This window comes from Pogona vitticeps, chromosome 1, assembly GCF_051106095.1.
Source record: "Pogona vitticeps strain Pit_001003342236 chromosome 1, PviZW2.1, whole genome shotgun sequence".
Lineage (NCBI taxonomy): Eukaryota > Metazoa > Chordata > Lepidosauria > Squamata > Agamidae > Pogona > Pogona vitticeps.
The window spans coordinates 340,816,636-340,839,159 of NC_135783.1; the positions used below are offsets into that span (position 1 = coordinate 340,816,636).

The following is a 22,524-nucleotide window of genomic DNA, read 5'->3' on the forward strand; positions in this document are numbered from 1 at the left end:
CCCCTAAACAAAAGTAAAAATCCATTATATGTCCCATAGTCCTTAGAAAAGTAAAATCCAGTAAATATACCATAGTCCTTACTAAATTACAAGAGCATAGTCCATATGGAGTATTCCAAGAAAAGAAGTCCATAAAGAATATTCCATAGAACAGTCCATAGAAAATAGTCCATGCATAGTCCTTAGGACAAATCCCATAAGTCTATAAGTAATCCAGCAAATCATAGAAACCAGTCCATGTAGGTAGGCCACCAAACTCTCTCTCAAGACATCAGGGTAAGTCCCATATGGCTGAAATGTAGGTCACGAATCACTGAAAGGTCGGTCTTGGAAAGACAAAGTCCATAGGTAAAAAGTTCCTTTTTCAAGAGTAACTGGCAAGGGCCTAATGCACCTTCCCACGATGTCATCCAATCAGAGTTCGTTACTAGGCAAACAGTCCTGTTACATCACATGAATTCTTTCTCATACCCAGCAGATGTTATTTGGGTTACGGTGGTGTCTCAAAGAGCCACAACAAATTCCATCTATCTTATCACACAGAGTCCTTCTCAGGCCTTCAGAATAACATGCTCTCAGCTCGCCTAGAAAACAACTTGTCAGCACAGCACAGATATTATATACAAAGAAACAAAATGGAACCTCTCTGGCTCACTTCATAATTACAAAACCCATATGCCTTTAAAAGATTTTAACTTAAAAACCCATCTCATCACAAGCCCCCTGAAGATTAACAAAATTCCTAAACAATTTAAGTTTTAATTTTGATAACTGAATAAGATGAGATGACATAATTAAGCAGTAACTAAATAGAGAAAGATATTAACTTGAGCATAAAGTAATACATTTCAAATATGATTCCTAGAATAGCAAAACAATTAATACATGAGAACTATCATAATTACAGAATTTACCATACATGAGAGAAAATTGCGTTAGATACTTCTACTAGTCTGAAAAACAGAAGAATAAACATGTTAGTATACTTAAACAAATACATCACTCTGCATATGCTCAGATAATACTCTAGTCATCAAACAGTAAAATAGTGAAACCAGGGTTAACATCATAATAAATTGACAATCTAATATACTGATATGTAGTAATAATAGTGAAAACACTCTATGTATGCTCAGGAACATAGTCATACAGAATACCAAGAAAACTAAACATCAGAGTTTTAACAATTCTAGCCATTTTCTCCCCTTATGGAGCATTGCCTCCCTGCAAGGCTGCCAGGAAGACCAAGGAATGCCCTCCAACTTCACAGTATCTGATTCCACTGTTCTCTCTGGGCTAAGAGAAGGGGGGTTGTTTGAGATCTGACATGCATCAAGATCTGCTGACACAAGTCCTGTTGCTTCTAAGCTCTCAGTCCCAGCAATTGCTTTATTACTTTGGAAAATCCCTTGCTCTCCTTCTTCTAGCAAACTCATAGTCTCCTCCCGAATTATTTCAGAACTTCTCACCTGTCCTGTGCTCTGAAAAGGAGCTGTAGATGGTTCTGAGCTGATTTCCAATGCACTGCAATTCTCTGAAGCACTGCAGTTTTCCCTTGGGTCGGCCGATGTTAATTTCCTCAAGTTCCCTTCGCGGCAAACTTTTTCCTGCATTCCTCCCTCTGCGCGCGGCTCTAGGGCCTGTAAATCCTCTGTTTGGACGGACGATAAATCGCTGTCTTCTCTGGAATGCTCCTTAGCATTCCACTGGGCCTCGTTAACTCTTTCCACACAAACATCTTGCATCTCAGGGTTGCTCCCAATTTGGAAAAACCTTTGCATCAAGCCAGGTTCTGTGCTAAGAAAACGTTTTAAAAGGATGTTTTCCTGATAAAGCTCGCGTATCAGGAAATCTCTTTCCCTAATTTTCTGCTTGGCTTCCTCGAAAAATCCTGAAGCCATTTCTAAGAGTAAATCCACGGACTGTTTTTTCTCCTCCATCTCTGCTGGCAAACTAGCCTTGGCTAGGTCAGCGAAACAAAACTTCTAATAATAGAAATGAAAATTTAAAAATCTCCTCTGCACTTCTGACCAACTGCTGTCCCTTCTGCTATCCTAAGATAGGCGAGAGAACAAACAGCTGCCAAACCAAAATAAAATTAAAAATCTCTTCTGCACTTTCGACTAACTGCTGTCCCTGTGACCCTAAGGTCTGTGAGAAGACAGACAGCTGCCAAACCAAAATACTGAAAAATCCAAAAGGAAGAGAAAAGAAAAACTGTGATCACTCTGTGAATCCTAAAGTTACAGAGATGATCCTTGACTGAACTGGGTGCAGATAGATACCTCCAAGATCATAGGGCATGACTCTAGGCCAAGCCAGATGCAACTAGGTACTCCTGACAGATCCTAAGATCGTAGTGGGGAGACCCAGAGCTAGTCTGGAACACGGCCAGGTGCTCCGGCAAATCCTAAGATTATAGGAGTACGCTTAGGCCAAAACAAAAAAGAAAAAACCTGGATGCAAGTTCCAGAACAATGCAGTCAGAGTCATTTATGCAATCCTAAGATTGTGAAATGACCTGCTCAACTAGGGTGCAAGCACTCCAAAAATAAAGAACATGCATCTTGGAATTTCTTCACTACAACGTTGTAACAACCTGCACATGCCTACTGATTAAATCAAATTGTTTCCTAACAGTTTGCTTGTCCCACTGGGAATCTCTTTCTTAAAAGAGCACCCCAGATTCTAACACACATTACCACAGCCTGAAGATTTAACACCTCTCACCACAGCCTTTAGATCTAACTGCTGGCAAACAGTGTTTCCTAGGAAATTACTGTTTACACCCAGGGAAGCACCTAGCTCCTTGAAGCCTCAGTGTCCCACTGCAATCAAAACTTAGCTTGTGGATCAGAGTCACTCAAGCTGTCAGATAGAACAAAAATTGGTCATCCTGAGGTACTACAAAACCCAGCACGTGGTCCATCCCGCAGCTGCCACCATGTGACGAACACGGGTTCGAAAACACACGTGTACGCTTGGACAGAGAGCAATCAGGAGTTTGCACATGCTAAAATGAGCTGAAGAGTCCAATCCAGCCAGCCATGCTACAACGCTCCTTCTCACAAGTCTGCCCACATAAGAACACCCTGGTACTATCAGATATTATTGTGAAAAGGTCAAGTGGGCTTTGTAGTCCTTAGACTTAACTTGCACCACTGACAGGACTCTAAGTAAGCTAGGCCGAGGCAGCACTCTCAGATGACCCTATGGCAAGTGTACTGTTCAGGAAACCAAATGAGTTTTATAATCTTTATTTTATTAAAGAAAAAGCATGTTACTAAGCCAAATTAAACCAAAACAAATAATCTAGCATTGTGCTGTTTAGTTACACAGATGTAGTGAGGCAAAGAAAACATGAAAAATAGAAAAGTATTCAAAAACCCAAAAAGCCATTAAGATGAATAAAAACAATTCCAGTCCAGGAAATCATTAGTAAACAAAATAATCCAAGTTGGTTATAACAAGGCTATAGTCCTCAGTGATACTATAGAATAAAAACCCCTAAACAAAAGTAAAAATCCATTATATGTCCCATAGTCCTTAGAAAAGTAAAATCCAGTAAATATACCATAGTCCTTACTAAATTACAAGAGCATAGTCCATATGGAGTATTCCAAGAAAAGAAGTCCATAAAGAATATTCCATAGAACAGTCCATAGAAAATAGTCCATGCATAGTCCTTAGGACAAATCCCATAAGTCTATAAGTAATCCAGCAAATCATAGAAACCAGTCCATGTAGGTAGGCCACCAAACTCTCTCTCAAGACATCAGGGTAAGTCCCATATGGCTGAAATGTAGGTCACGAATCACTGAAAGGTCGGTCTTGGAAAGACAAAGTCCATAGGTAAAAAGTTCCTTTTTCAAGAGTAACTGGCAAGGGCCTAATGCACCTTCCCACGATGTCATCCAATCAGAGTTCGTTACTAGGCAAACAGTCCTGTTACATCACATGAATTCTTTCTCATACCCAGCAGATGTTATTTGGGTTACGGTGGTGTCTCAAAGAGCCACAACAAATTCCATCTATCTTATCACACAGAGTCCTTCTCAGGCCTTCAGAATAACATGCTCTCAGCTCGCCTAGAAAACAACTTGTCAGCACAGCACAGATATTATATACAAAGAAACAAAATGGAACCTCTCTGGCTCACTTCATAATTACAAAACCCATATGCCTTTAAAAGATTTTAACTTAAAAACCCATCTCATCACAGTGCCTATTTATCTATTCACATTTGCATGGCTTCGAACTGCTAGGTTGGCGAGGAGCTGGGACAAAGCGACGGGAGATCACTCCGTCGCGTGGATTTGATCTTACGACTGCTGGTCTTCTGACCCTGCAGCACAGGCTTCTGCGGTTTAGCCCACAGCGCCTCCACTGGAAGCAATCACTGGTGGTGATTATACAAACAAAGGAAGTAAGTTTTCTGTACACAAACGTGAGGCAAGATTCTGCTAGGGTGAGCAAACATGCCAAAGACATACGAAACATACCTTATCTAGTTCTGCCCAGTGTACAGTCATGACGTTATCACTGCAGGCTGCACAGATACGGGCATCCGTCTGAACACTTTCCATATCTCAAGAGTTGCATGCTAATTCATGATTTGCTGAGCAGCTGAGTCAAGGCAGTGATGAAACCAGGGCAACAATGCCAGGAGGAAGAATCTAGAACCTCATATGTCAAGTCTAATACAATCTGAAGTTTTCAGTGTTCTAGAATTCCCTAGAATGAGAGGGACCACAGCTCAGCTGCACATGTATGCTTCGCATGTACATGATCATAGTAAACTTCAGGTGGCATTTTCAAATCATGATGGAATCAGGTAGGAGCTGATGAGAAAGAACTTTCTTTGCCTGAAACACTAGAGAGCCAACATTAGAGAGCCAGAGCAGACAGTCCAAGATTAGATAGACCCCCAGACCACTTTCTGTGGTGCTTACTGATTATCTAAGCAGCTGTATCATTGGTTGGTTCACCACCATAGATGAAACAGAGGAGAAAATTATCTTAAAACCCTGCATATTTTTTAGTCTCACTGAGATGGATTCGTCCACAACACATGTTTTTGCAACGACTAATCTTTTTCTCCAAAACTGATGTACAGCGGGCTGTGTTCTGTAGAATTTTAACAGACGTTGGCATCATCAAGAACATTCTACAGGGCAACATAATTTTGATATTCTTACCAATGCAACATTATCAGACAGAAGGTATTTTATCTCACCCCATTCTCTCTCTCTCTCTCTCTCTCTCTCTCTCTCTTGAACAGAGCAATGACTTTCATAAGGTGCCAAGATGTTGCAGTCTTTGATTGGATAATTGGAGATGAGGTTGAAATTGCCTCCAGCTTTCAAGCAAATTCTGGAAGGGGATGGTGTGTGTGTGTTAGTGTATGTGTGTGTTTTTGTGTAGGAAGGGCAATTAATGTCGGCTTGGAAATCTCGAGGTAACTGTGGTGCACCAAAATGACCCCAGTACCGCCTGTGTGCACTCTTTAATTGTAATGGCCCCCAGGCCCAGTCAGAAAATGAGCATTGGAAGACGAGAAATAATTTTGCCTAATCACTCTTTTTGAATGAAATCAGTGTGTAGTTAATCCACTATTATAAATTCTGGCAGAAAAGCTTCCTAAACAAGAAGGTTTGTTTAATAGTTTGGGCTCGGATCCAAATCACCAGAGGGCATGCAGCGCGCGCACACATCTGCCATTCACTTGAGCAAAAACACCTTTTTCATGTCTGAAGAAATAGCTGTGGCTCGCATAAAAATATTTCTGGCAAAGAGCCTCTGAGAGGGGAGAGGAAAAACAAGTATGTGCTGGGCCCAGGATGTTTACAGGCGTTCAGGCCTGGCTTCTCAAGAGCCCTTGAGAATACAGAAAGGCCAAATAACAGGACTATGTGCATCCTGTAATTACAGAGCTATATCTGTTGCATGCTTAAAAAGGATTAATGTGGGTATTTTCACCTTTCTGTGTATGTGGGCAGGCCTGTCTGAAAAATCCCGTGTGGTGGAGGAGTCAAAGGGATGATTAATCACATTCATATATCACTTAATCCACGGACAATACTGTACTAGGTTTGTGCATAGGTCCCTGATCCAATTTGGAGGTCAGTTTAGGGCTTTGTAATGTCTCTCAATTCAGTGTGGAAAGATATGTGCCCCTCTGAATTCGGTATGTCTTGATCCAAGGCAATTTGTTGACTTGCACTGGAAAACCCAAATGGCTTTTTTTCTTTTCTTTTGGAGCTGATATATTTGAAATTTGGAGGTGTTATAGACTGCAAAGAGGGAAGGAAACCTGCCAGATTTTAGGACTCCAGGAGTTTTTCTATGCATCCCCCACCCACCCCCACAAAAAAAGAGTCTGAAGCAATTTGAGTGATCTGATTCAATCTGTGCTCCAAACGCAAACAAGGCTGTACATATGATTCAACCCAAGATAGAATCTGGCCATTCTGCTTCAAGATTATCCATCAGGGCAATTAGCCCCAAAGCCAGAATTGAACCCAGATTGGCAGCAAGGATGTTTCTGGTTTCAGAAGGTGCTCATGCCTGGGCAGAGCTTGGGCGAGATTCCAATAGGAGCATGCTTAGCTACCTGAAGACTAAGCACAGGTCATTGCTGCTGGCAAATGAAGCGGGAGGCAAGTGGGGGCAAGTGGCTTCCCTATTGTGACGAGTAAGAGTTAGCAGAGAGCAAAGCCACCAGCCCAGAGAAGCAAGGAGATAAGTGGACAAATGGTGGGAGGTATCAAATGACAGAACCACATCTCAAGAAGAAGTTCCAGGAAAAGGCGTTCTGGAAATGTAAAAATGCCAGGATTACTCGTTGCCGAAGATGGGCATGAACCGGTTCATCCTAGTTAGTTCATAAAGATGGGAGCACAGGTGACGCTGCTCCTCTCCCCCACCTCCTCTGCCTCAGCCAGCCACTCACCAGGCCCAGCATGCTAGCTTCCTGCTCCTCCTCAACTGATCTTCCAGTCCTGGCAAGAGCTCAGGCTTCTTTGCCCCGCCCTCTTGGCTGATCTGCCACTCAAATGAAAGGGCAGAGAAGTCTGTGCTCTTGCTCCTGTCTGGGAGATCGGCTGAGGAGGTAGGAAAAGCAAGCAAGCTCGTCCTGGTGAGCGGCTGATCAGCTGAGAAGATGGGGGAGGGGTGCAGCAGCACCTGGCCTGCCTCCTTTACGAACTGGGACGATCTAGTTTGTACCCATCTCTGTTTCCTAGAAGAGATGATAGCCATGGATAGCCAGTCATTCTCTCTAGTGGAGAACATTGGTTCCCATGGATTTGTAACGGAACTGGCAACTCATTACCAATGGCCATCCCAAACAACTCTTAGCTGCAGGATGGTGCCAGATTTTTATTGGAGCTCCATTCTCTGCCTGTCTGAAAGAGTGCCGGAGCAGCAAAGGTCACTCCATGATTTGGCATGGGAGACTCTCCTTATGGTGGCTGCTGCTCTGAACAGAGAAGAGTGGGACATTATGGGTCAAGTGGTCTTACGTCTTCCGAAGTGTTCAGAGTGCAACATCGGTCCTTAGTGAGGAAACTGCCAACCAGTGATCCCAATGTGGGCTTGGTTGGCATGAAGGAGGGCATAATGAGGGGGCAGTCTAGTTGGAAGGATGATTCCATAGAGGGAGAACAGTATGTTTGTCAGGCCTGGAGTGGTTCCACTATTTATTTTTTATTATTATCATTTTTTAAAGATTTATAGTACTGCCTATCTAGAATGTGTCTACTCTAGGCGGTTTACATATAGAGTGGGTGGCATATAAGTTAAATAAAGTAAGTAAGTAAGTAAGTAAGTAAGTAAGAAAGAAAGAAAGAAAGAAAGAAAGAAAGAAAGAAAGAAAGAAAGAAAGAAAGAAAGAAAGAAAGAAAGAAAGAAAGAAAGAAAGAAATCCAGATTAATTCAAGATGGGAAAGGAAAAAAGAAAGAGGGGAAAAAAGAAGGAGAAGGAGAGAAAAGAAAAAGAAAAGGGGAGATAGGCTAGGTAATGGCTGTAGGGAAGGCCTGCCTGTCTAGCCATGACTTCAAGTTAGTCTTGAAGGCCCTCAGCGAGGAAGCCAGGCAGATCTCTATAGGTAAGTTGTTCCAAAGGTGAGGGGCCACTGCTAAGAAGGCCCGATTTCTGTTTTTCCCCCACGGGCATCTCTTGGCATTAGGCCCCTCAGCCATCCAGCCTGACTGGAGCAAGTGATACGGGTAGAACTGGGCATAAGAAGGCACTCCGCCAGGTATCGAGGCCCTAAACCATTAAAGGCTTTATATGTAATGGTTAACACCTTGAAATAAATGCAGAAGTGGATAGGTAGCCAGTGTAAGGCGGCTATGGTGGGGGAAATAGGGTGAAATCTTTTCACCCCTGTTAATAGCCTGGCTGCCGTGTTCTGGACCATCTGAAGCTTCCGTGTCAGTCTCAAAGGAAACCCCATGTAGAGAGCATTACAGTAGTCTATTCTTGAGACTACAAGCGCATGGACCAGCGTGGTGAGTGCCCCTGTGTCTAGATAGGGACACAGCTGGGTGATTTGCCGAAGATGTAAGTGGGCAGAGCGAACCACAGACGCTACTTGGGTCTCCATGGTAAGCATCGGGTCAAGATGGGCCCCCAGACTGCAAACTGAATTCTTTGTGGTGAGAGTCACCCCCCCCAAAAAAGAGAGGTACTTCCCCAAACCACTGACATCAGGGCTCCCCATCCGCAGGACCTCCGTCTTGTCCAGGTTCAACCTTAGTCCATTCGACTGCATCCACTGTAGAACAGCCTCCAGGCAGCACCCAAGGGACAGAACGGCATCCACTGCAAATGGAAAAAGGAGATGTAGAGCTGGGTGTCATCAGCATATTTGTGACATGAAGCTCCACATCCCCGGATGACCCCCCCCCCATGGCCTCATATAGATGTTAAACAGCATTCGGGAGATGATCGAACCTTGCGGGACCCCACAACTGAGGAACCACAGGGCCAATACATTCTCCCCAAGCTGCATTGTCTGGGGACGGCCCTCCAAGAAGGACCAGACCTAAGCGAGAGCAAGGCCACCAATCCCCAACTTGAAGAGCCTCCCCAGGAGGATACCATGGTCAACAGTATCAAAGGCGGCTGATTTCAAGGAGGACGAGCAAGGACATTTTGCCCCTGTTGGCCTCTCTAGATAGGTCATCCAGCAGGGTGACCAATGCTGTTTCTGTGATGTGGCGCGGCCTGAAGCCCGACTGAAACAGATCCAGGGCATTGGTTTCATCCAAGAGAGCCTGAAGCTGGTCGACCACCACCCTCTCAACTGAAAAAAGAAACATTGGCGACTGGCCTATAATTGCTAATGTTGTCCTCCACCAAGCTTGGTTTCTTTCTAATGGGCCTAATGAGCATTTCCTTAAGGTTCCTCTTGCCCTCAAGAAGAGACCCATGTATTATTTCAGTGGCCCATTCAATTATGACTGGCCTGGCAGCAGCAAGAGAGAGTCAATGCATAATGTTTTTCCTGTTTATATTTTTTTAAAAGGAGAAAATGACGACTATACAATATTCATAGTGAATGTAACAAAATTCTTGATTATCTGGAAATTCTGAATATTTAAAATTCTGTATTCCCTATCCAAAGGACTGTAATTCCGAATTCCAAATCTGAATTTTGGTGCTTGTGCAAATCCCTACATGGGGGGCTCTGAAACCATCACAAACCTGGGTCCTGGGGCAGGTTACAGATTCAGCACGTTATCTTTTGAGAAACAGAGTCATAACTAAGATGCGGCAGTGGGATTTTGACCCAGGGTGCTAAAACATAGAAGATGCAAAGATTCTCAGTCAGGCACCTACTTATTTATTGGTGTGGATAGTTTTTAAGAAGCCATGCAGGCGAGTGATCCCAGGACTATATCTTTGGCACCTTGACATCCGGAGTTGCACCTTCCCACCACCTCCATTAGTAGTGGGCATGAGAGGAAGGTCAGAAGCTTCCGCTTCCCCTGTCATCCTGACCCTGACAAACTGGTTAATTTTAACTAGTTAGTGGAAACAACCTAAATTCATAGACCATGTGTTGAATCTTGCTTGTTTCCACTAGCCATAGTTAAGATTGAACAATTGGGCATCTGCTGAAGGAGGAGGGGATTTGAGACATTGAAAATCCGTTTGGCTGAGAAACAAACCGGCAAAAAAACCTGACGAGCCAGTGGTTGGTGCCCATCTCTAGTTCGTGCTTAGAACAGAATCTATGGTTTCATGTAATAATGTCTGAACCAGGCCAGAGTATGAGCAATGCCAAAATGATCACACACCAGCCTGATTTTAAAAAGTCTTCAAAGGGGGAATACTAGCAGAGGACGAGTGAGAAATACATATTTTCGTCCTAGCAAGTTTCAAAGGTTGGCAGTTACCACTGAGAAGGCTTTGGCCCATAGTTCTACTAACTGCACCTCATTAAATCCAAAACTTTTCTGGGACAGATGGTGTCGGTGATCAGGAAGGTTTGTATGAGAGAGAGTTAGATCATCACCAGTCCCTTGAAATGAACCAGAAATCAAACAGAGAACGGGAATAACAGTACAGATACCTGGGAGTGAACTATTGACAATTTAATTTTTTGACAGATTTTTGGGAATACATAATCAACTAAAGAATTCCAGCACTAACATTGAAAATAATGAATCAGTTATTGGAACTCGCCATCTATTAACATAACCATTTTTTGAGCTTATGTTTCAACCGTAACTTTTAGGTAGAAAGTAGAGATGCGAGAGTAATTAGAAGATCAAAGGTCACCCAGAAACTGCAGAGCTGAAGTATTAATAGGTCTCCTAGTTATGAAAGGAGAGTCGGGGGACAGTGGAATAAACAGCTTTAGGATCTTCATCCTCTCAGTAATTTAACATGGCCTTTTCTGGAAACAGGAAGCAATGTCAGGTTTTTAAAATTTGGCACTAGAAATGAATAAATTTCTGATGTGGAATTGTTTTTGGCTCTTTCTCTGTCAGGTTTGTTCTACCCACCCATCTTCTCAGTTTGTCACATTCATTGCATCCTCTGATTCACTCCAATGTTGTCTTTTTCAGATACCTTGAGTGTTTGACGCAATTTGCCCAACACTTCCTCCCCAACACGAACGTTGCCAGCAGGCACTGTTTTTTCTTTCTTTCTGGAGACGAGAAACATTCATGTGCTTAGAAGGTAAATGGGATATTTATTAGATTTTTTTCCTTTCCCTTGCTTATCCCAGCATAGATACTGTCATTGGTATTATGTGCTGAACTTTCTCTTCCTGTTTTTGACCCCCCAAAATGAAGAGATCTGCCATGAGTCTGCCTGCCTGCCTGCGGTCCTTCCTTCCTTCCTTCCTTCCTTCCTTCCTTCCTTCCTTCCTTCCTTCCTTCCTTCCTTCCTTCCTTCCTTCCTTCCTTCCTGTCAGACTTTGCACTGTCATGAGAGGCCAAGGAGCTTTTTGAGAGCAAAAAAAGCAAACTCACAGTAAACCCAAAGAGGGCCTCTTGATTTGTTGGCCAAATAAATGCCTCGAGTCAGGGTTTTCCTGACATTCAGCCTAAATAGGACTTCCTGTAGCTTTGGCCCATTATTATGTGTCCTGCACTCTGGGACGATCAAGAACAGACACTGCCCCTCCTCTGTAGGACAGGCTTTCAAGTATTTGAAAAGTGCTATCGTATTTCCCCTTAGTCTTCTTTTCTCAAGGCTAAACATGCCCAGTTCTTTCAGAATTTCCTCACAAGGCTTGGTTGCCAGTCCCCTGATCATCCTTGTTGCCCTCCTCTGAACTTTCTCCAGTTTGTTGGCATCCTTTTTAAAATGCTGTATCCAGAACTGGACACAATACTCTAGATGAGGCCTACCCAGTGCCAGAGGTGGATGAGTACCTCTTTGTTGTTGTTGTTGATGATGATGATGTTTAGACGTCTATACTGCCCCGTAGCACTTTAAGCACTCTGGCTGGTTCACAGCATAATTATGCAAGGAACACTTTGTCCTTCAGCAAGCCAGGTAACTCATTTTGCTGACCTCAGACGGACGAGTTTTTAAGTAGCCAGCTCAAGGTTGACTCAGCCTTCTGTCCTTCTGAGGTCAGTAAAATGAGTACCCAGCTCGCTGGGAGGCAGAGTGTTCCTGGCATAATTATGTTGTAAGCCACCCAGAGAGTACTCTAGATTTATGGGGTGGTATATAATTCGAGTGTTCCTAGAATCTGTCAACCACTTACCATGCTGCTTAAGAGAATTTGGGACCTGTAGTTCTTCTTAGAAACTGATTTCCCTGAGCCTGGGTGCAAACACGTGGCAAGCCTAATGCAGAAAAATGTGGCAAGTATTTGTGAGCTTCCAAACGGTATGTTACACTTTTGCTGGAACAAAAGTGGGAGGTTTGCAATTGTAACAGGACAAAAGGGTGGAGCAGCGCCTTCTTTCTATAGATACAGGTACTTAACCTACACAGGCCCATTGTGCACACAGTGGGCAACAGTTATGTGGTTCTAGTCGTGGTGCTTTTGTTTGAGGAACATGATGTTCAAGTAAGCTAGTTCAATTCAGTTTTACTCCTTGCATGCCTTTTAACTGGGAAAGTGGTGCATGCAGAAAATCAAGACCAATGATTATTGTCTTGTTTGGAAGGACATTCCAAAGTTGGATCATGTGATGAGGAAATGGATGCCTATAAGAAGACAATGTAGATTTGGGAAATCTATGGCTTTCAAGATGGTTTTGGTCTTCACTTTCCATAAGTACCATCCAAGCAGGCCATTAGGGCTCAAAGAGGCAGGAGTTCAGATGTTGACCAATCCCAGTAACAGGTTTAGCTTTAATAAAACAACAAAAGACCAGGCTTTTACAGGAAATCAGGTCCTGCTATCCTCGGGATATAAACAGATTACTAGGTGTGCATCTTGTGCAGTTGGGCATTTATTTATTTTTAATGGAACTGTTTTGGAAAAGATAAAATAAAATAAAAACCAAACACCCATGGCTTTGTACAAGAAACTTGTATTTATACACAAAATATAATGGTATTTTCCTCCCAAAATACATGTTTTGGGTGAAAACTACTCTTCTTCTTCTTCTTCTTCTTCTTCTTCTTCTTCTTCTTCTTCTTCTTCTTCTTCTTCTTCTTCTTCTTCTTCTTCTTGTTATTATTCTTATTCTTATTCTTATTCTTATTCTTATTCTTATTCTTGCTAATGCTGCTACTGACACCCTTGCCCCCTATCCCAGGTCTTGATCTTTTCTTTCTTGAGCAGGAGTTTAAAATGTTGCATCAGTTGACAAATATTGTCTAGGTATCTTGAGACACCCTATTATTGTCATTGTAGTAGTAGTAGTTGAGGATGAGAACATCTGTGAGTATGTATTACATCCTTAGTTTGTTTCAAGTAAGAGTGACTCTGCAAGGACTCGGAAGTATTTCTGCCTCTCCAGGACAAACCAGGATGGGGTGTGGGAGATGCCAGAGAAATAAGTCTTCACTCTCAAAATCCTGGCTAGCATTCTAATCTGTCCTACTCTCATATTGAATCGCAGAACATTTTCTTCTTCACAAACAGAAATCTGTGAGGATATTTTGACATGATTTTTACTACACTATGTTGTGTGCCTTTTTTCATGTTGACTAAAGCATGTTCACACATCATTTTTCCCCCTTCAAACTTCAGTACAAGCCCTGGAAATATACAGATTTTCAAGATGTGCTTTTCTTACTGCTTGTTTTACAGTAGGAGTGAGGGCATAAAATCGATTTGTGTGTGTGTGTGTGGGGTGTGTGTGTGTGTGTGTGTGTGTGTGTGTGTGTGTGTGTGTGTGAGAGAGAGAGAGAGAGAGAGAGAGAGAGAGAGAGATACATAACATGCTCCTTTTCCATTCTTAGCTGAAACCTTTTCCATATAAAGCATCACTGAGGGGAAAAAAGACATTCAAGCTTCATGAAGCCTTCAAGAAAGTAAAAATACCTCAACAGTTTACGGGTGGAAGAATAATAAGGCCATTCATTTACAAAAGGAAGGACCAGTTCTTTTGTTTTGTTAAATGCTATTTATTGCCTCACCGTCCATTGCTATGGCTACTATTAGACATTGGCAAGGTTTGCATGGCAAGTGAATGTGAGCGCCATTTTTTTAAAAAAACACTCCATTCACAATAAGAAAATAAGAAAAGTTCTGTTTTGTAACAGCAATGAATGTTTTTTTAAAAAGTGTTAAACAGACTTCTCAGGAATTGACAAAACTAGCAAAAATGTGCATAATAGAACAAGACAATAAGAAAAGGGCTAGGAGATAGATTAATTATCCAATATGATAAATGAGCTATCCGATTTTGACCATGTTCAATATGGATTCCACCTTCAGGACAGGACAGAGCTAGAGATTCAGTGTGCAAAAATGTCATCATCATCCAAGAGTTACAGACAAAGATTTTAGGGACTTGTTATGGACCGGTTCGTTGGTTTGTTTTCCTAGGAGGCAAAAAACATCTGGAACAAATATTGTCACAACATATCTTTTGCTTTTCGTCAGTGGACACTCCTGCCACTGATCATATAACCCAGATGTGTTGAGGCAAAATATGTCCCATGCTGTTTTTCAGAGACCTGTGGTGCTGAGTAACAGAAAGGATGTCCTCAAGCTGTCAGTAACTGAGGAGACTTTGGAATGCTCGGTGGCTTCATGAAAGCCAAACGAATGTACAACAAGCCCACCCCCTAACCTACTCTGCAATGTCAAACTAGCCTACCTGACAGTGAAATTCAAGGGGGGGGGGTAAAAAAAAAACCCCCAACAACCTTCAGATACTAGCATACACATGCTTTCTTGGTGGTTTTGATTGTAAAAATCAGCCCTTAGCCATGGGATGTGTAAAGAGATGATAAATAAAAGACAGCCTCTGGGTATTTGTAGAATGGCTGTGTGCCACTGTGGACAAGCTGCAGCTAGGCTTTGACATAATTTATGGGAAAAAAATATTTCCCAGGAAAACCAGCACTTTAGAGATGGCCATGGTTCTGTATCTTCTGTCTCTCTGTGTCTGTCTCTCCATCTCTCTACCTCTCTCCCTTCCAAAATAGAAATTCGGCGCTCTTATTATTGCAGGTGGTTGGCATGCCTGATTTTGCTGCTCCTGAAGCAATTATGTCTTTCATCCCAATGTTTTGCATCAGGACACACATCAGATTACAACATTCTGTGTTTTCTGGATGCCTTGCTGGCCCCCCAGATCACGGTCTCCTAAGCATCCTGTATTTTTCAGTCCCCACTTCCTACCTCCTTTGCCCGTCGCCTCAACAGCCCTGCCTGCATCAAATCACATCGCCCTTTGGGGCTAATGTGGGCACCTCATGGCTGACCTCACCAGGGATGCTGAACCCTGCTGAACTCTGCAGTCAGGCATTTTGATGGTCCTGGTGATTGACAACCAGGCCAGCTGTAAATAAGTTGTGATATGTCCTGAAACCATTTGTTATCTTTCAAATGCATGGATGGAGAGCTGCGCTTTTTTTTTTCAGTTACTTTATTTTTGCACAGCATTTTTTGAAAGGAGATAACCTAGATATTTAAGCCACACTGGTTCTGTTGATGGCGTTTATCTGTGTTGGCTTTCTGCCGGTCTCCCCTCTTCTCTTAAGTAAGCATTTCCATATGGAGCCCAACTGCAGTGTTAATACATTTCAGCTCACATCTGGTTCTTGGCCACTTATCCGGTTCTCCTTGCTTTGCCCCAAATTGCATAAAGTACTCTCTGTTTTATCACCCTTGTGCCACAAAATTCTATGTTACGTGCAGTTTAGGATTGGGGGGGCTTTTGGTCCATCAGGGCAGAAGCTGATTCATTCCGACATCCACTGTTGCATTTTCCCCTTTATTTCCCCAGACAGAATTGCTTGTCTTTCTAATTTGGGGCACATCTACATCAGTCGTTTCTTAAGGGATATGTGAGAGCCGGTGGAGGCAACTTCACATACCTGTACTGACTTTGGCTGTGCTGTGTTCAGCTTCTAGGTTTTTGTGCTTAGAAATTTAGTGTTTCTCTTCGCAGTAGTGCTATTCCCCCCCCAGTTATCTCCTGTGTCATTTATGCCCCCCCCCAAAGAGATGACCTTGCATCGTCAAAGTGCATCGTACTCAAGGCCTGTCATAAAATCATAGAATCATGGAGTTGCAAGGGGCCCAAAGACCATCAAGTCCTACCTCCTGCTCATTGCAGGAATCCAAGTTGAAGTATATCTGACAGATAATTGTATAATTTTCTCTTGAATACTTTCAGCTTTGGAGCACCCACCACTTCCTGGGGTAATTGGCTCTGTTATTGTACTGCTCTAACAGCTTGGAAGTTTTTTCTGCTATTCAACTGAAATCTGGTTTCATTGAGCCCATTATTACCTGTCGTGCACTCTCGAATGATCAAGAACAGATCCTGTCCCTCCTCTTTTCAAATATTTGAAGATTCTACCTTATATTCCCTCTTCTTTTCTCCTGGCTAAATGTTTCAGTCTTTCCCCATAGAGCCTGGTTTCCTTATCATCCTTGTTGCCCTTTTTGAAGCTGTTGCAATCTGTCTCCATCCTTCTTAAAGTGTGGTGTCCAGAACTGGGCACAGTACTCATTATACTATACTCATTTTCTGCTTCTAAATATAGTTCATAGTACAGATACGGAGCAGAGCTCTTTGCGATTTGGGAAGTAGGTGAGTTGAAATATTGACTACCTCTATATGGACCTGCCCATTCAATTAATAGGGCTATTGGTAAAAGCTCTTCTTTATAAGCCCGCCAGCTTCAAATGATGTGGAGCAGATGGAGGTGTGGTTTGGGATAAAGAAAGAGTCTTTTCAACATACCACTTGCATAGAGTTACTGCCCAAGGAGGCTCAGTGGGCATCTACGGTCTCAGGAAGACATTTCTCTTCTTTCCTTCGGCTTTAGTTTAGGTGGCTCTTACACCCTTTACCCTTTGTATGGTCATTATGTTCTTTCAACTTGAAGTTTGTAGCTTAACCTGCTAAACGTTATTGAAAATCAAGTCACACAGAATTTACTGCATTCGTTGGCCTAAAAGCAGTTGCTAGTTTCAGCTCGAGTAGAAGCATTCAATCAGCTGCATTTATGTAAGTCCCATTGATTCGGCTCGTCTCCTCTTGTTCAGAGCAGCAAATTAGACACAGACCATTCTAATTTTTCTCCCAACATATCTTACAGAACAGTTGTCAAAGTAAGTTATTGTAGACCCTCGGGGGCCTGACAATGGGTTGCTAACTTTAGGCAGACTTTTTCCATTGAAACCATGAGAGCCAGCCCTATCATTTGGTAGAATGAAGTAACTACCTCAAGTTGCAGATGCTGAGTGTGGTAGCCGCCGCTTGTTTCTTTCTGATGCTTCGGCTGTTTCCCTGTGTTAGAGGACAGAGTTGGGTTTGCTACATCACCTGTGCTCATCCTACGAACTGCACTGCTGCCCTGAGGTCTGGTGAAAGCTTGGCAGTATTAAGAAAGAGTCAACTGACAGTTCAGTCGCCTTCTGTATTTAGAAAGGAGATGGGCCACCATCTTGTTTTTCAGTTCAAACAGAATGTGTTGGGCCAGGCTGGCCTGCCATTTTCATACATCTCTGAGCTTGAGATTCTCAACAGGAGCCCTGCTGTGCATCCAAGCATTCCAAAATTCTTGGTTGATGACAACATGAGACAAGGGCTTTCTCTGCAGCAGTACACTTGATCATGGAACTCTCTGCCACTGGAAACCGGGCAGAATCCATCTTTGCTAAGATTCTAATGCACAGCTGAAACTGTCTTGTTTTGCTGAACCTTTACTTTGTATTCTTTTGTTTTTTTTTGTGTTTTCAAACTTTTAAAAGGTGCTGTGAAAGAGTGGTTTAGATCCGCTTTTAAAATATTTTACTCTGTTTTTAAAACGTTTTAAATCTATTTTTAATCATTTTAATCAGTTGTAAAACTCTTTGGCGGCCCTTCTAGGAAGAAAGGCAATAAAACATTTTAATTCATGTAAATAATTAATGACAAATAATATTAACAAGAGTTTGAGACCTTTAAAAAAACGTATCCGTCTTTGAACATTCAGTCTCTTCAACAAGCCATCGGGATACATCAGTATTACCTAATAGATATTATAGGCTGCAGAGCTACACAGAATTACCACGAATTAAGTCTCATTGAATTCATTAGGGCTTACTTTTAAGCAAATATTTTCAGGCTTGTATTGTCCTTCAGCTCCTTCACAATACAGTATGTGTGTATCTAAGGTGTTTAAGTGCTACTGAGTAAAATGGAACTTCTGCGTAACCTTAGTCAGGTCTCAGTCTCTTCCTTTTCTGTTCCTTTCTTTCTATTTCTATTTTAGTGAATCTTACAGTGTTTTTGTGAGGAAAAACTGAGGAAGAGAAGAGCCACGTATACTGCCTTGGGCTAGCCTGAGGAAAGGCAGGACATAAATGTAACTCATAATAAAGTAAAATAAGTGCATCTGGTATGATGCATCTATTACTTGGCTTGCATGGAACACAGTAATGGCGGGAGTGAGCATATGATGGATAATAATCAGGTTCTCTAGGAAGAGGAGAAACTTGGCGTAGGTGCCAGATTATCCATATAAATTCCACACAGAGACAAATGCAGAAATATTCAGCTCTGTGGTGATACGCTTCACAGCGTCCATCGTGATGAACTGGATGCATATTATTATTAATGCAGTGAACAGCCTGAAAGGCATGATAGCAATTAATTTTTTGTGTGGAAAACATGTTGCCATTGGAATCGAAATGACTTTCCACACTCATGTCTCACAAATGCTGAGGGCTGCTGGAGAGACTGCAGCTGGCTGGCAGGAATGAATGACGCGCAGGGCTGTCAGGAACGGTTGAACTCTGAGTACACAGAAAATCTGTTGTTTGGATGATCGCTGAGGGACATGTCGAAGCTTTTGGGGACGGGGAGGAGGGCGACACCATCTGAAGCTTGGATTCCGGGTGGCTCAGCTAGATAACTGAAGGGGTTTCCATCCATTTCCTAGTGAGGTCCCCAAATTCAAGGAAACATTTTAAGCGCTCTCTGCCCCTTTCTCTGGCACTCGATACAGCAACAAGTCAAAAAGAGCGTGGAAGAATGTGTTTGTGAAAAAGGATGTTCTGAACTGGGGAAAGTTGCCAGCAAGGACAGCCAAAATGAAGGCTATAACTATAGTGAAGCAACCTAGGGACGTGGTGGCGCTGTGGGCTAAACTGCAGAAGCCTGTGCTGCAGGGTCAGAAGACCAGCAGTCGTAAGATGGAATCCACGCGATGGAGTGATCTCCCATCGCTTTGTCCCAGCTCCTCGCCAACCTAGCAGTTCGAAAGTATGCAAATGTGAGTAGATAAGTAGGGACCACCTTGGTGGGAAGGTAAAACAGTGTTCCCTAGTCACGCTGGCCACGTGGCAATGGAAATTGTCTTCAGACAAGCGCTGGCTCTACGGCTTGAAAACGGAATGAGCACCGCCCCCTAGAGTCGGACACGACTGGACTAAAACTGTCAAGGGGAACCTTTATCTTTACCTTTAGCTGGAGCTTTGCACTAGACCAACAAAGTATAGGGGAAAAATCTAGACGTGAATCTGTTGAAGAATGTTGGGGTAGGGGAAACAAGATCTCCTGGCCTTGCTTGCTTGCTTGCTTGCTTGCTTGCTTGCTTGCTTGCTTGCTTGCTTGCTTGCTTGCTTGCTCCCTCCCTCCCTCCCTCCCTCCCTCCCTCCCTCCCTCCCTCCCTTTTTCCCCCCACATAAACTTTCTCTTTCTCTGGGGGTGGGGTGACTTGCAGTTCTTCTCCTCTTTCTTGGAGCAAGGCTCACGTCCATGCATCAGGGCAGAGTGAGTGGAAAAAGACACCAATTGCCCTGAGTGTCAATACTGCTAATTACATCTCTGACCAGGCTGTTGAAGAAGCTAGGAACTTCTCTGTAGGGGGAAAAGGCCACACTGTTTGGAGCGGCTTCACTTGAGGATAAGGTATGACAGGGAAGTGTATAAAATTATGTGCGGTGTGGAGAAAGTAGATAAGCAGAAGGTTTTTCTTTCTCATCTACAATAATGGAAGTCATGCATCTGAACAGTGGGTGGTTGTGAACAGATATCAAGAAGTACTTCTTCATGGAGCATGTCATTAATTTGCCACTGTATGAGATAAAAATTGCTGTCAGCTAGGAGAGTTCATGCACTATGAGGGGACATTTTAGTTAGTTCTATGCTTTTTTGCAGAATTCACACAAACTAGACTGAAAATGCATGCATCAGATGTGACTCTTGATCCCTGTTTTGTCCTGTTCCATGTAATATTTTGGGATGACAAAAAAAAGGCCCATGTCCCCTATGTGGAGGAAATCACTGGGATCCTCACTGTTGTCAAGAATTCCAAGAAGTGGAAGTGAAATTCATACGGTATACAACTCTAACCTTCTATAGAACCGTGTCGCTAGTGCAGTACTGTGGGTATGGGTGTCATTTTAAAAAGTCTGTTAACATAATCAGAGCTGACGTTGTTTCCATCCTGGGGTAGGAGGGCCAAACCATCGAGAAGGACTCCCTAAGCATTGTTCTGATCTTTGCAGCATGACTGAGGTGATGAACACACGTGAGCCTGTTATGGAGGATTTCACCCTGAGCCAGCCTGAGGAAGAAGGAGGCACTTCCAGTCAGGTAAATAGATCAGCAAATCATATACAATGCTAAGCTGTTCTCTTCCATATAGCAAAACTAGTTAGTTTCCTAGAGGATGGAAGAGTGACACACCAGAGGTAGGCAGTTCTGTACAAATGGGATTCTGTTCTGGAAAAGTAAAAATTACAGGGATTAGAAGATTGTTTTTTTTTTAATTACTACTTTTTTATATATATATACAAACATTTTTTCATTCCTGTGTAGCCTGGGGTGCAATTCCTTATGACTTCAGTGGAAGCTAATATGGTTTTATGCAACACAGCACTGGCGCCGTAGTCGCATTCACCACTGTTAGGGTTTTAACATCGACCAGGTTTTAGAGTTAAAAGAATATATTTAAGCTCTAAGCATCGAACTGGGAATACTTTAGATTTACAGCCCATTATGGCTGCAGTGAGCGCGAAGAGCCACTATAAAAAGATGATGTGGGACATTCATAGTTTCAATGAATCATGTTAGGCGCTGTTTTGATTTATACATTTTATAGTGTCAGTTCCTGAGCATTTTGAATGGAGAGATGAAGCGGTTTATCGGGAACGGCAGTTCCACTGGGGCTATTATTCAAACAATGGAGAGGAAAGCATATTTTCTCTGGATAGCTTTATTTGTGTCATGATGTTCATATCGTGGCCCATACATAAAAGAGGGCCTGGAAGTAGTCATCCGCTCCCAGATTTTTGTCTGATGTTTAAAGGAGCTACCCAGGGTGCTGAACTTACTCCGATGATAGGGTTCAGCATCTTTAATAGCTCTTATAAAGGTAACTCCTGCTTCTAAGTGAAACCCAGAGAGGATTCACTGCGCCCATGAAATCAGAGTCACTAGCCTTCATTGTTTGGACCCACAGGTAATGAAGGTGTTTTTTTTATCTAAACTTGGGGGGAGCATTTGTTTTGCATTATACAGTGGTGCCTCGCTTAACGAGTGCACCGTATAGCGATGTTTCCGTATAGCGATCCCTTTTTCGGGATCGCTATACGGAAACATACCCGTTCGTCGCAATGGGGAAAACCCGCATTGCGAAGATCGGGTATTGCGGTGGCCATTTTGGAGCCGCCGAACAGCTGATCGGCGGTTCCAAAATGGCCGCCGGAAGCCCGGAAATGGCTGCCGGCAGCCGTTTTCGGGCCCTGCCCTCACTTAGCGAAGGCGCGAAAATGGCTGCCGGCACCTGGAATCCTCGCTGAACGGGTAAGTAACAAAGGTATTGGAACGCATTAAACGAAGTTTAATGCGTTCCAATACATTTCCCCTACCCGTTTAGCGACGATTTCGCATAGCGAGGGTTAATCCGGAACGGATTAACCTCGCTATGCGGGGCACCACTGTATATTACGGTAATTTCTTGAATACTTTTAAGGGAAGTAATTGTTACATACATTTAATCCAGTTTGGCCCTCACTCCTTTGCATAGTTAAATTGAAAATAAATCCCACTGAACCCTTTCAGTTTTTCTTCACAGTAAAATGACACAGTATCCTACACATTACCCAGTGAAAAGTAACTCCCATTTCATCAAAAAGGTATTACTCCCTGATAAGTGTGTCCATGACTGCAGGCTTAGATTTTAAAATACTCATTTTTCAGGAGGAAGAGTTGTTACGAGGCAAGGAACAGGTTGACAAAAGTGAGGCCAAAAGTCTATCAGAACAACTTTCTTCAGGAAATTAATTTTCATGCTAGCAAGTCACACATTTGTTGATGCCTAATATATATCAAAAAGTGATGTGGCAGTGCTGTGGGTTAAACCGCAGAAGCCTCTGTGCTGCAAGGTCGGAAGACCAGCAGTCATAAGATCGAATC

General features: G+C 42.9%; 1 protein-coding gene across 5 annotated transcripts in view; it reads left to right on the plus strand.

Annotated features, from left to right (window-relative positions):
* Positions 1–22,524, plus strand: part of LBHD2 (LBH domain containing 2) — a 71,104-nt gene that overhangs the window by 33,489 nt on the left and 15,091 nt on the right. For all 5 annotated transcript variants that reach the window (XM_072986702.2, XM_078383807.1, XM_078383806.1 and 2 more), the window contains exons 2-3: positions 11,083–11,197; positions 20,613–20,700. In XM_072986702.2, coding sequence (XP_072842803.1) covers positions 20,614–20,700 — 87 coding nt within the window. In that variant the 5' untranslated portion in view covers positions 11,083–11,197; position 20,613. The remainder of the gene's footprint in view (positions 1–11,082; positions 11,198–20,612; positions 20,701–22,524) is intronic.